General features: G+C 33.9%; 1 protein-coding gene across 2 annotated transcripts; it reads left to right on the top strand.

Moving 5' to 3' along the window:
• The first annotated feature begins 676 nt into the window (after positions 1–676).
• On the top strand, positions 677–5,322 carry LOC107946384 (E3 ubiquitin-protein ligase At3g02290). Of its 2 annotated transcripts, XM_016880686.2 has the most exons (5): positions 677–942; positions 1,879–2,228; positions 2,616–3,039; positions 4,068–4,177; positions 5,002–5,322. In XM_016880686.2, the coding sequence occupies exons 2-5, from the start codon at positions 2,109–2,111 to the stop codon at positions 5,026–5,028; spliced, it is 681 nt and encodes a 226-aa protein (XP_016736175.1). In that variant the 5' UTR covers positions 677–942; positions 1,879–2,108; the 3' UTR covers positions 5,029–5,322. The 2 variants fall into 2 exon arrangements, with proteins under 2 accessions (XP_016736175.1, XP_016736183.1); XM_016880694.2 differs by lacking the exon at positions 4,068–4,177 and having other exon boundaries at positions 5,002–5,215.
• The last annotated feature ends 9,251 nt before the right edge of the window (positions 5,323–14,573 follow it).

Genomic DNA, 14,573 nt, shown 5'->3' with positions numbered 1-14,573 from the left:
AATAAAATATTTTTAATAATGCTAATAACTGAACCTCAATTTTAATATCTAAAAAGAAGGACTAACCCAAAAATAAAAATACATAGACTAAATTTCAAATTTACAAAGAATATAAGAACTTATGTTATATTTTAACCTAATATAAAAATATGAATATTTTAATTATATAAATATAAATAATTAGTTTAAATAATGTTTAGTTACATTTATCCCTTACAACTCTAATATGTCAATATATACTTTCATATATGTAATTTAAATTAAGTTTTAATTAAGCATTATTTATTATTAAGTTTATATATCACATTGATTATTATAAAATATTTTTTTATTATAAAATAAATTTTGATTATGAAGCGAAAATTGCACTATAATATTTTATAACAAATATATTTATATTGTGTGTACTTTTCAAAGAATAAGTAAAATATTAATTTATAAATATAATAAACTTAATTAAATAGTTAAAAAAATAAAAATCTTAAATGTATATTTATTTAATTGAAAATAATTTTTATGAAATATTTTTAAAAAATTTTTAAAAAAATGTTTTATATAAATTTATCAAAAAAATAAGTTTTTTGGAGAAATAATTCATTTTCCTGAAATGATTTTACTCAAATCATTTTCGTAAAATATAAATATTATTTAAGTTGAGAGGTGCCAAATTTAGGGAACGCATACTTAAGCCAACAAAAGCAGACGAAGGGGAAGAAAAGAACCTTCGCTTTGTTTCCGCGCTTGCATTACTTTTCTCGCCGAACTAAACTTTCAAACAGGAAACCGAACCTTTTTTTTTTCTTTTTTCTATTTTTCTACTTCCCAAAATTTTAAGCTCCCTTAGGTTCGCTGTCCCTCTCCCTTTTCTCCCTTTGCAAAAGAAAAATAGAAAAAAAACAAAGTCTCTGGGTTTTAACTTCTCTCAGCGCAATTGCCATCAAGGTATGTTTTTTTTTTCTTTTTATCAGTTTAAGTTGCTTCAATTGTTTTCTTTGTTTTTTTTTTGATGAATTAAAAGAGGAGGGCGAAGCCCTAACAGCAACGCTTTTTCTTTGTTTCTTTTTTTTTTTGACCAAATACTTTCTTTTGGGATTGTCTAAATTGGGTATTTTTATTATGTTGAGTCCATGCATGTTTAGAACCAAATTGTGTGCTTTAAATTATTTTTTTCTTGCTTTCATTTAGGCCAATCTAAAATGGTTTTTTATTTTATTTGGTTAATTCACGCTTGTTTCTGGGTTGACCTCTTTGCTTTAATGGATTTTAGGGTGTTGGTTTTGACGAAAACTTGAATCTTTGAATCGTTTGTTCTATTCTTTTCTTGTTCGAAATCAAAGGAGAGTTAAATTTTAGCTGCAATCTTTGATTCCGAATATACATGCTTGATTTTTTTAGCTTGCTAAAATGATTTTTCTTTATTTGGTTATTCATGCTGGCTTCTGGGTTGATCTCTTGATTTTTTTATGATTTTTTCGATTTTTTTTTTGATAAAAACTTGAATCTTTGAATCGTTTTGCTCTTTTTCTTTTTCATTGGTTGGCTTCAAAGGAAAATTAAATTTTAGCTGCGATCTTTGATTCTGAAAATTGAGGCTTGATTGTTTTTATTGGTATTTTTCATTTCTTACAGTCAAAAGGAAAGAACCCCTTTTCTATTTATGGACAAAAGAGACTATCAATTTTGTTGGAAAACAAAGTAAAATTGTACAAACAAATTTTAGGAGTATTTCTATATATATATTTTGCATGTTCACCTCTAAAGGGCAGCTCACTGGTTCTTTATTACTAGCATTCTGAGCTTGCTATGATGATTGTTCTGTTGGGGTCAACCTGGTTTATGTTATCCGCAAACTGATATGCTTTTTTTTTTTTTTTACAGCTGAAGAAATACCTTTAGAGCTAAATTATATAAGGGCATTCAACATTTTGTAAATAGAAGAGAGAGAGGTACTGGTTCGTAGAGGTGGTGGGACTTCTTCGAGCTTAGGGTCCTCTCTCATTGCATTTATTTTTTTTGTTGGTGCATATGTATAATTAGAACAGTTGAGCTTTAATGGTGAGGTTTTGTGGAGAGTTTTAACTGAAGGGAAAAGCTTAAAAGATAACATTATGGGTTCTGTTTGTTGCTGCTTGCGCCCTGAGGATTTTGAGGACTATATCAATCCGAACAGTAATGTATATAGAAATTGCGTGTGCCTCAGTTGCTTTGTTCAGAACTTCGTACACGTGGTATGTTTTATTATTCTCATCATTAAGCATTGGTTCAGACTCTAGTATTATTTATTCACTCTCCTTCACTGTCACTCTAGGTAATTCCATCAGCATTTATATATATTGGCTTTAGGTGAACAAATATCTATTGAAGTTAGTTGTGGATCATTAATTACTGAGCTAACTTATGAAATTATCTGTTGATTGTTTACACTATTAAGAATGCAATTCAGTAACAGTAGGGATAAGCAGGGTCTAAATTGATCCATTTATTAGTAGGGGACTAATTTGATGCGGTCCCTATGGTAGAGGGACTAAGGCACATTCACCTCAATTATTTGATTCATGGGGTTCCAGCTTTTTGATCCTTTTCTTTTTTGGTTTTCTTTGCCCTTGTAATTGTAGTATACCACATTGTTCCGAAGAGGGGAATTGCGTTCTGTCCCTTCATCCATTCAGGGGACAGGATCTATTATCTCTTCTGCATCTCTAGATAACTCACTCTCTGACATGTACCAATCTCCTCCGAGACCCTTGCCTTATGATGCCGAGACTAGATATTTCCGCTTACAACCTGATGGTCTTGTTTCAAGACATGAGAAGGGTTCAAGTCAGTCACACGAAGAGTCAGAGCCTTTAAGAGGCGAAAACGATGCAGATCCAGGATCTTTGAGTACGGAGGGCAAATGGAATGCCTTTGAGCAAGGCTCGAAAGAGCAGCATTCTAAATCCTCACAAAAACTCTCATCAGCAAAAGCACCAGTTGGAATTGGGTACATCTATTCATCTGCTGAAGAAGAGGAGGATGTCTGTCCAACATGTCTTGAAGGTGATCTTTTTCTCAAGATTGAATGGTGATTTATTATAGCCACTATATTTGCAGTGAAGCTTTGTTAGAACTTGCTCAATAGGCCAAGATTTGCTATAACTTAGGAAGGAGGGATGCATTAAAATGCTAAATTTATGCTATATCTTGCCTCTCTAACATGGATACTCATGCCATTAATTGGACCTAGATTCTAATGAGTTGATGATTAAGCAGCATTGATTTAATAGGGGAACTTACAAATTAATTTGTAATTTTAATGATAAAACTAGTCCTCCACTTCAATAGGTGTCATTTGAACCTCTAGCCTGTTGTTATAGTCAATTTAGACCTCCATCTAATATATACATATGTATATTGCCAAATTGACTTTTAATTTTCTCGGTTCCAACATGACCACCTTGATATCCAATCTCTTCCCATTTCATCACTCGTTCCCGAAAATTATGGCCACCCGTTTCCACTAGCAAAGAAGGGGAAAAAAAAAACAGATCAAACACAAGATTATATCCATTGCCATTTCCATGATTTTTGGGGAAAATCAAACATCTATAAGAATTAAAAAGAAATTCAGGCATTGAAGATTTTGGTGCTCAACCCCAATAAAACCCAATTCACGTCCTACCTTACTGTTAAAATTCCTGTTCATGTTAACTTTTAAACCCCAATAACCCGTGACACCCAATTTCCTTTATCATTATTAATATTATTCTTTATGAAAACCAAAGCTGACTTTAATTGCAAACCATTAACTTGTTAAACCTCATACTACTCATCCATAAAAAATTTGCTGGTCAGTTTGACAAAAGAAAATTAGATGGAGGGCTTAATTTGCTCTAATGAAAAAGTAGGGGCTTCAATGACACTTGTTGTGTCGGTGGGGGGTGCTTATTCTAATCACTGTACATAGTTTTTGCTCTTAGAAATAAGTGCTGCTAAAAAACTGCTTGATATTACTAATCATATGAGATTGGGCTTTTAATGGATGGATTATGTTCCTTGTAAACTTATTGATACCTCCCATGGTGCAGAATATACTCCAGAGAATCCCAAGATAATAACAAAATGTTCCCACCATTTCCATCTTGGTTGCATTTATGAATGGATGGAGAGAAGTGAAAACTGTCCGGTCTGTGGAAAGGTGACCTTTTTGAACCAGTTAGCGTTTTCATATCCATGGTTAATCAATCAATTGCATGGCAGTTACATTTTATTCTGCTTGATTAGCTTACAATTTACTAGGATACTCAAGCTTTACAGGCTATTTTAGTTTCCTTTGATATTTTCAGGTTAAACAAGCTTCTAGTTATATGTGCACGGTTTCCCGCCTTTTTAATTTCTTCTTATTGTCCAATTTTGATATCTTCCATTTTTTGCAAATAAAACTGACTTATTAGGCCCAAAATGTGAAGTTTGTTTGGTGAGCGATGTATATTTGGCAGCAGCAGAAATGATGAACTCTGTTATATCAAAAACTGAATGCGAAGAATTGTTTGTTATAAACTGGATATTGATTAAGTAGTTAATTGAGGCATTGAGAAGTTATCGAGCTTCGAATTAATGTTGCATGCATGTTTAGCCAGACTGCAAAATTGCTGTCTAGGTTGATAATATTTGTCTGCCGACTTCCCAATTCCTTGGGCACCTTCTCAAGTAAATATTAGTTCCAAACAATAGCAATGTTGGTGGGGACGTAGATGTCTTTTTTGTTCCATCTGTGCTTGCTTCTCCAAGTCTGTAAATTCTGATGTCATATCATTGTCTAGCGTATAGAGTTTTAAGAACCCTGAATTTTGATGGTTCACTTTTCCTTTGCATTTTTTGAATTTACCTGCCCCTGGCTCAGTTGCTTAGACGTTTGATCTAATAATGTAGTGCTTAACAAAGCTAAATATCGAAGTGAAAACAATTTGTATACTCTGTTGTAACCTAAATCTCCCATCTCAACTCGGTTTGCTTTTCCAGGTTATGGTGTTCGATGAAACGACTTAACTTTTGTTCCAAAGGTTTTGTTGTGGATGAAAGCCAGCAGAAGACGGCCAGCAAACAAAAGAAAAAGATATGTAATCTCTTATGTGAATATTGCAGGGATAAAGCGATTGTCACATGCTGTAAATATGAAAAATATTGTGCATAAAAGACTGGAAGTTCGTACTCTTTGTGAACATTTGAGTTGGGGTTTTGGGGGAGGGGCAATCATACGCACGATTGTTGTAAATCACACTAAAGATTATTTTCTTTATCAATGTGAAGAAATGTGGATCGGAGGAAGCTATTATGTATCAATATTTTATGCCTTAATCTCCTTTGAATTGTTAGGAATTTATGTATGTGCCAGATTTTTTTTTTTTGCCAGTACAAGCTTGCGAATTGCGGTAAGGAATGTAATTAAATTATAGGTAAGTCTTTATTTTGGTTATTTAATCTAAAAAGGTTATAATTGGTGATTGAATTATTCAATGGATTTTATTTATGTTATTGGGCTGTTCAAATTGATATTATGTAGTTTTTTTTGTTCGTATTATCTATACCAATTAAAAGTCTTTTTTTTCTTTTATAGTTTTTTTCATTAAATAACTTTGAATGTCATAAATCTGTGAATTAAAATTTAAACAGTTCTTTGATCTTTATTATTGTTCATAAGATGAATTAGGATCTAAGAAATGTTAGATTCATTGATGGATTCTGATCTATTGCATTAATTGTCAAATCGTTGTTTAGAGCTTCTTAGTGAAAAGAAAAAATTTAACAACTGAATGACTTAGATAATTTTTTTTAAAATAATTTAGTTATTTACATAAAATTTTTTAAATAATTCATTGGTCAAATTGTAATTTATTTTTAATTAATTAAAATAGAAATTTACTTATAATTTAATATAATGACTAATGGTGTAATTTATAGCCCTAAATAGAATAAAATGTAAGGAATCAAACTGTTGGCGCCCAAATAGAATGAAATGTAGGGACTCAAATAGAATAAAACGTAGGGAATAAGAAGGTAAATCGTTGAGGGTTGTTTGTTAATTAATTGAAAACTAAAATTTTTAATAGTTTAAAATAAGTATTACATAAAATTTTGTAATAAAAATATATAAAAATAATAAGTAGATAATTCAATGGAGAATATATGAAATTTCTTTTCTTTTCTTTTCTTTTAAAAATATTATAATGTTTTTGAAGATTTAATGTTATGTCCGCATTTACTTCTTTAGTCACTTCTTTTGTTCAATACATTTTTATTTTATAGTATTTAATATTCATTCTTTTAAATTTATAATATTTTGCATTTAATAGTGTAATTTATTTCAAAATATTGTCAATGTGATTTCAAATTTGACTTTTATTAAAATAAATAAAATGTTTTTAAATAAAAATGTAAAATAAAAACGTTGCATTTTTTAAAATGTATATTTGATAGCAAGATAAATCGTATTTTTAATATATTTATTTTTGACTAATTATCGGATAAATGCTATTAAATTTGAATTTTTTTATCAGAAATGAAGTTGATGTGCTGAATTTAAACTCTTACAAAAATGAGCTAAATTGGAACAAAAAGCAAGGAGGAGGGCTTGATTGAAAGATTGAAGATTCAAGGATGACTGGATAAAGATTGAAAGATTGAAGATTTTTTTTAAAAGTGACTAAATAAAAATTAAAGGAATTTTTATATTGTTACAGCTCTATAATTAGTTTAAATTTGATTTATATAAAATTTAAATTATTTAGTGATAATATTTAGGAAAAATAAAGCTAAATTTTAACACTAAAAATATATATAAATACCTAGTGACTACAACTAATTTAACATACACTTTACCTTTGGTATTTAATAAATTCTTTAATTTTTTTTTCTCCCTACCTACATCAATGCTCCATTTTGCTATTTTAGTTCTTTTTCTTTTACTTTCAACTTTTTGGTTATTTGCCTTCTAAGCCCTTTCCCTTTCCCACTTTCCACAATTCCATTTAAATTATTTATTTTCAAGCATGATTCTTTTCATAATTAACTAAACCCTTTTTAGTCTTAGCTCGATTATTGTTTAGGCAAAGTAATCGTGAGATATGAACCCATACTTAACACTTTGCAATTCGGTATTTGTTATCTCTCCGGTATATGGGATAGTACAAATTCGTCTCTCAAAGTTGATTCGATTTCAATTCAAAAAGCGCGCGTTGGGCTGCAATCATTTGGTGTACAGTTGGGAAGTTGAGTCGGCGGTGCTGTATTCAAATCTCGCGAACAAATTGGCGTGTTCAATTGGAAAAAGCTAGTTGGATTTCGTCAAGGGAGATAGTGATCGAATTTAAACTACCCACACGGTTTAGACCGTTAATTCGAGTTGGGCTTTTCAGTTCGCAAGGCTGTCGAAGTCTTAATTTATGGGTACGTGCACGTGGTTGGAAATTCGATAAGGGTTAATTTGCAAGTGATACTGGGATCGACTATGAGAAGAAGAGTGCGATTTGAGGGACCTTCGATTGTAATAACCAGCTTATCACTTGGAAAGAAAAAATCTATTTTAAGGATTGATTCAAGATTGAAGCATACCGATGCTAAAGTAAGCTAAAAAAAATATTTTATTTATCCATTTATTTTATTTTCTTAAATTTATTTTTGCATTTTCAAATCTATTTTTATTTTATTTTTCGTTTTTTCTTATTTTATTATCTTAATCGATTTAAACCCCCCATTTATGTTTTTATCTTCAGCATTTCTACACACAGGTTGTGAGCACGACTGTGACTGGGACAACGATTTTGGTCATAGAAAAAGGCAAAATTAGATAGTTTGTCCCTGTGGATTCGACCCTACTGCTCTATATTGTTAATTATTATTATTTTATCGTAAGAATTTATATTTGGTGGTTTCGACACCCATCAAGTTTTGGCGCCGTTGTCGGGGGTTGGTAAAAATTTTAATTTTTTTTATTTTCTTTATGACCATATCAGAATCAGAGACTCTAGCATTTGAACCGGAAATAGAAAAGTTGGCTCGAACACTTCAAAGAGAAGCTATTCGGTGTGGTAAACAACCATAACCAGACTTTGAAAAAGGATATTACACTGAAGATATTTACTCATTCGAAGATTCAGACGACATGGTAGATTAAACTATACGTCAACTTGCAGCTGCACCAGATGAACAACAACCGCTATGCATAACTTATCCGGCGGGTGAAACACCGTTCGAGTTGAAGTTTGGATTAATACATTTATTGCCTACTTTCCGCGGTTTGAAAAATGAGAACCTCCATACTCATTTGAAAGAGTTCCACATGGTTTGTCTAAGCATGAAACCAGAAGGAGTAACTGAGAATCAAATAAAACTACGAGCTTTTCCTTTTTTATTAGTTGACTGTGTTAGAGAATGGTTGTTTTATTTACCTCTGGGATCTATTAATACTTGGACTGATATGTCTCAATTGTTTCTTGACAGGTTTTTCCCAGCAGTTTGAGCAGTTGAATTAAGTAGGAGTATAGTCGAAATTCAGTAAAAGGAAGTAAAGTCACTCTATGATTATTGGGAGCGATACAAGAAGTTGTGCTCAAATTGCCCACAACATGGCCTGTCTGAACAGTCACTCTTACAGTACTTCTATGAGAGGTTACTCTCAATAGAAATGAAGATGATTGATACTGCTAGTAGAAGGGCTCTTATGAACATGACTCCCCAAAGAGCTAGGGAATTAATTTCGACTATAGCTGCAAATTCTCAACAGTATCGACCACCTATGGAATCTACGAGAAGGGCTCATGAGGTAAGTACTCCTTCCATAGTAAATAAGATTGATGAACTTACTAATGTGGTTAAAAATATGCCTGTAAGACAGACAAACCCAGCTCAGTTGTGCGGGATTTGTGCTAAGCTTGATCATCCTACTGACTCATGCCCGATTTTACTTGAGGATACAACTGCACAAGTAGATGCCATTGGAAACTTCCCAGGGCCATCTTAAAGGCATTAAGATCCATATTCAAGCACGTACAATACAGGGTGAAGAGACCACCCAAATCTAAGCTATGGATCAAATCCTCGATATAATCAACCATATCAACCAAGACCGCCTCCACCTCAACAGTATCAACCTCCAAAGTTGTTTCTTGAAGCTATAGTAGAGAAGTCGACCATTAGCACTGAAAAGTTCTAACAAAAGCTTGAGGCACACTTCCAAGAAATTGATCAGAAAATAAGTAAGTTAGCACTTGTGGTTAGTCGTTTGGAGAACCAAGGAAAATTGCCATCTCAAACCAAGCCGAACCCACGTCAAAATACGAGTGTTGTGACCGTGAAAAACGGAGCAGAGTTAGAATCAGTGCCTGGCACGAGTCGTTACCACGACATTGAACAGGAAGCCGAACCAGCAGCTCCACTGATCTAGCACATCATAAACCATTTGTTATACCTCCCTCATACCCTGAAAGGCTTACCCAAGTTAAAAAAGAACGAGAGGAAAAAGAAATCCTTGAGACATTCCGGAAGGTAGAAATTAATATTTCTTTACTTGATGCAATTAAATAGGTTCCACGTTATGCAAAATTTTTGAAAGAACTATGCTCCAAAAAAAAAAAGAAAAGAAACTTCAATGAAATGAATGGGTAAATGTAGGAGAAAACGCTTCTGCAGTACTACAATTCCACCTAAGTGTAAGGACCGAGATATGTTTTCTATATCCTGTAAAACAGGTAATATTGGAATAAAGAAAGCCATGTGTGATTTGGGAGCATCTATTAATGTAATTCCTTTATCTATTTTTATATTGCTAAACACGGGTCCTTTGAAAGAAACAATGTGATTATTCAATTTGCAAACAGGTCATGTGTATATCCAGAAGAAGTGCTGGAAGATGTCCTCGTAAAGGTAAGTGAACTAATTTTTCCTGCAGACTTTTACATCATCGATATAGAGGACGACCACTCAAAAAATGCTCATGATATTCTACCCAGAAGACCATTTCTAAGTATCACATGTACAAATATTGATGTTCGAAGTGGAAATCTTACTATGGAATTTGACAGTGAGGTGGTAAGATTTAATGTTTATGAGGCGATGGGTCAACCAAACACAATGTCAAATATTTCTAGTGTTAATATTATTAAACCATTAACGAAATTTCATTTTGAATATCATGAAAGGGATAGATTACAAACTGTACTTTCCAAAAGTTTAGACCTCAATACAATGGATAAATTGGAGGAGATAATGACATTCAGAGAACCGAATCAAAAAACCATTAATCTATTGGAGACTCCTCAATTTCCTAGAAGCCAAGGTAAGTACTTTGAACTTTCTTCTTCTAAAATTAAACTATTGCCTTCTATTTTGTAGGCCCAAGAAATAGAGATTAAACCATTGCCAGAACACTTGAAGTATGGATATCTAGGTAATGGAAACACTTTACTAGTAATAGTTTCTAGTAAACTTTTGGAATTAGAAGAGGAGAATTTAATTCGAGTCTTGAAAGACTATAAAGGGGCTATCGGATGTGTAACACCCCAAACCCAACCTAGATGTTATGGCAGAATCTGGCGTAGTCACATTGGAGTACCTTTTTAAAACTTGCTCTTTGTTGATGAAAACCCGTTTGGAAAACCAAAGCCTTTTTGTTAGAACTCTAGTCATTCTAGCCATTTTTTATTCATTTTAAGTTGTCATTACTTTTAAAACTCTGTTTGTTGCCGAAGCATTTCAAAAGTGTTGCGAAGATATAGTGTTTTGAAAGTAGTTATCATTTTGAAAAAACCGCGTCCTACTTTTAACAGATATAAATCATAATAAACTAAAATCCCAAATTAAAAACTAGATAATTAGATAGGCCTTATTACATAATTTAAACCCAAAAAAAAATAACAACAAATGAAATGCCAAAATCAAAGAAAACAGGAGTAGTAGTGTGGCCACCTCCGAGTCCCTCACAACACCAAATCGTCAATAGCTAGGGATTACTTGCACAGTCAAAAAGAAATGGTGAGTTTACGAAAACTCAGTATGTAACCCTTTTCAGTCAATCGTATACCGCATACAGTAACAGTATGGGCTGAGCCCTATTTAGAAATAGTGTAGAGTGGGCCTTAGCCCGTAACAGTAACAAAGCAGTACAGTAATGCAGCCCATCCCAATCCAGCCAACACACCACTCCGTACCACTAACACACTATTACAACAAAGCTACCAGTAATAATATCGCAGCAAGGCTGCCAACAGTAACGCAGCAAAGCTGCCAGTATCAATATATGTGGCAAAGCCACCAGTAATAGTATACTTCCTCCTTAACAGAATCCCAACCCCATGCAAAATGTCATGTCATAAATCATATGTGTATGCAGAATGTCATGCTCAGAATGAACAGTTATACCATAGCACAAATCAGTCACTTACCCTCGAGGGGTAAAATAGTCATTTTTACCCTATAGGGGTATTTTGGTGATTTTACCTGCTTTGAGGTCCAGGTACTCCTATCGACCCATCAGAAGGTCTTCAGTTGCCCCGAGCGACTTGCATAACTATAACAGACCAACACTGTATATTGGCCCAAGGCTCAATATGCGGCCCAAGTAGGCCCGTATGCCCGTGTGGCCCATCAAGCCCAAAATTTACTGCAGCTATGCGAACTACACATCCCAGTCCAGTAGTTACCATATTTTGAGGAATTTATTTGTGTGGAGCCTACAAGCCCATTGGGCCCACATGGCCCATTTCGACCCAACATGGCGCAGAATGGACCAAACCCATAAGAATGCTCATAGCGGCGGCTATCGTCTAAAACCCATGTTTCGTGGGCTCAGCTCACCTTACAAGCGATCACACGCTCATGTGGCCTCAAACGTTGTATTTTCAGCTTTTTGGCATTTGCCGATTTACTCTTAGAAGAGGGTGTGATTACATACCTTTTTGCAATAAGTGGGCAATTCTCCACAACTCCAACCTAGATTAAAACATAGCCCCGTGTTAGACCTTAACCCAATAAGGTTACCAATCTCACAAAGTATCGAAATCTCAACAATGGTAATGGTTACCTACCTTGAATAGCAAACAATTGCTCTCTTTAATCACTGATCGAAACTGCCTTCCAAACCTGGGAAAATCTATATAATATTACCACCTTGTTAACTAAAACTGCGAGTTAAAAGATTAAGACTAAAAGATCAACCACTTACCACTACTTAGAAGTATTCGGCCTGCAAAGGCACACTCCAAGATAGAGTCCCACGAAGAACAGTTACGCCCCTAACAGAAAGGTGGATAGAAGATAGAATTAGAAAGGTAGCTTATGCCGACAAGGGAGAAAGAGGATCAGTTTCTTACCCAAAATGTAGAGAGATTCGGCTCACACAAAATAAACAAGAAAGCACAACCGGCTAACAATAAAAACCGAATGGGTTGAGAGGGAGAGGAAAAGTGATATTCGACCAAACTCAAAGAAGAGGAATAGAGAGAGTTGAGGAGAAAACATGAATGCAGAAGAGGAGAAAAGAAAAGGCAACACTCAATCGAAACAAGAGATGTTGAAGGCCAACAAAAAATATAAGAACAAGGGGAGATTCAGCCAAGATATAGGATAAAGAAAGTGGTACACTTGAAGAGTTGCCCAGACAGTCAAAAACGCAAAATTTCACAAGTCACACCGTAAAATCGAGAAATGAGAAACAAGAAAAAGAAAAGCAGAAAAGAGTAGGACTAACATAGATGAGAGCACAAAAATCCCCAAAAGAATTCGACAAGCCCCCCAATCATCCTATAACCGATTTTTACACTAGAGGAGTCCCTCTTTCGGCAACAACCACCTCACTCCTCAACTCTCATATTCTTCTCTTAAAATCTCTCCCCTTATCTCTCCCTAAATCCCTCAAACACCTATTCAAACTCTATTCAAACTCTCATTACCAATTCAACCTCAGAGTCTCAGTCCAACTCTACTACCTACCCAGCTCATCAGCAAAATAATTACACCATTGCGCTACCCATGATTCAAACTCAAGTCCCTCAGCAGAAGCTACATGCCACTTTGCCACTAGACCACACGCTCTTCTTGTGTCATAAAGCAAGCACTACTATTTAAAAGGCTTATATGACAGTGTCCAGATTCATTTAAGAGCAACACTGAAAATTTTGCAAAAGCCACGACTTGAACCCAGGCTTCCCAAACACTCTAAATCCATTCCAATCACTTAGCCAGTAAAGAAAACATGACATTTTCATCAAATAATACAAAATTAAAAGACTTTAAATTTTTGGGGCGTTACAAGATGGACGATTATCGATATAAAAGGGCTAAGTCCCTCGACTTGTATGCATAGAATACCGTTAGACGAAAACACAAGCCCAAAGAGAGAAGCTCAAAGATGCCTTAATCCACCAATTATGGAGGTTGTCAAAAAGGAAATTCAAAAGATACTAGACGCTAGGATAATCTATTCAATTTCTAGCAGTAATTGGGTCAGCCCAATTCATGTGGTACCCAAGAAAACTGGTATGACTGTAGTAAAAAATACAACAGGAGATTTAGTTCCTACTTGAGTCCAAAATGGGTAGAGAGTCTATATAGATTACAGAAAGTTAAACTCTTTCACTCGAAAAGACTACTTTTCACTTCCTTTTATTAATCAAATGTTAGAACGTTTAGTAGGAAAAACTCACTACTATTGTCTTGATGGTTATTCAAGTTTTTTTCCAAATTCTAGTGGCAATAGAGGACCAAGAGAAAATAACGTTTACATGTCCCTTTGGCACGTTCTGTAACTGCCCGATTTTGGGCCCAGTCGAAACAGTGGTTTCGGGTCCACTGATCTGAGGGCAAAGAAATTATTTTTAATATTATTTTATGTGTAGTGGCATGATTATATGAGAGTATGAAAATTTTGGTGAGTTAATTTTAGCGATTTCATACTTAATTGTGAAAAAGGACTAAATCGCATAAAGTGCAAAAATCTTAATTTGATAGCTAAGGGTATTAAATTGCTATGTATCATAAATTGAGGGTCTTTAAAGGGAAAATAGACCGTAGAATAGTGTTTGACTGGCCATGAGAAAAAGAATTTAGATAGTCAAATGTTAGGTAAAAATTTGGTGGCTTATTTGACTAAAAAGAAATAAAATAAACAAGGGATGAAATCACCCCTTTCTCATCCCCTTCTTCACCAAAATTTTTAGCAAGAGTAAGGGTTTTGAAGCTTAAAACATTCATCCATTCATCTCCCTCTCAAGTAAGTGATTTAGATGATTATTTTTGATAATTTTGGTACTTTTGGAACCCTTGTGGCATGAGCTAGATAATGGGGGGACTATTTTGCAAAATGGTTGAGAGTCTAGGGTTTTACCATGAGAGTATTCATGTTTTTTTCTAAAATTTTATGGAAGGAAATGAATCATGCTTGTGAAATAAATAACTTTTGTGAAGTAATTTTCATGGAAACCTTAACTAAGGACCATTTTGCATAAGTTGTAAAATAGGTGATAAATGTGTGAAATAATGGAAATTTTGGGTTTCTATAAGAGTAAAAAGGGTTCAGCTAGACTTAAGTCATGAAGAAATTC

This window comes from Gossypium hirsutum, chromosome A07, assembly GCF_007990345.1.
Source record: "Gossypium hirsutum isolate 1008001.06 chromosome A07, Gossypium_hirsutum_v2.1, whole genome shotgun sequence".
Lineage (NCBI taxonomy): Eukaryota > Viridiplantae > Streptophyta > Magnoliopsida > Malvales > Malvaceae > Gossypium > Gossypium hirsutum.
Note: the sequence above shows the minus strand (reverse complement) of the source record. Positions and strands in the feature narration are given on the sequence as shown.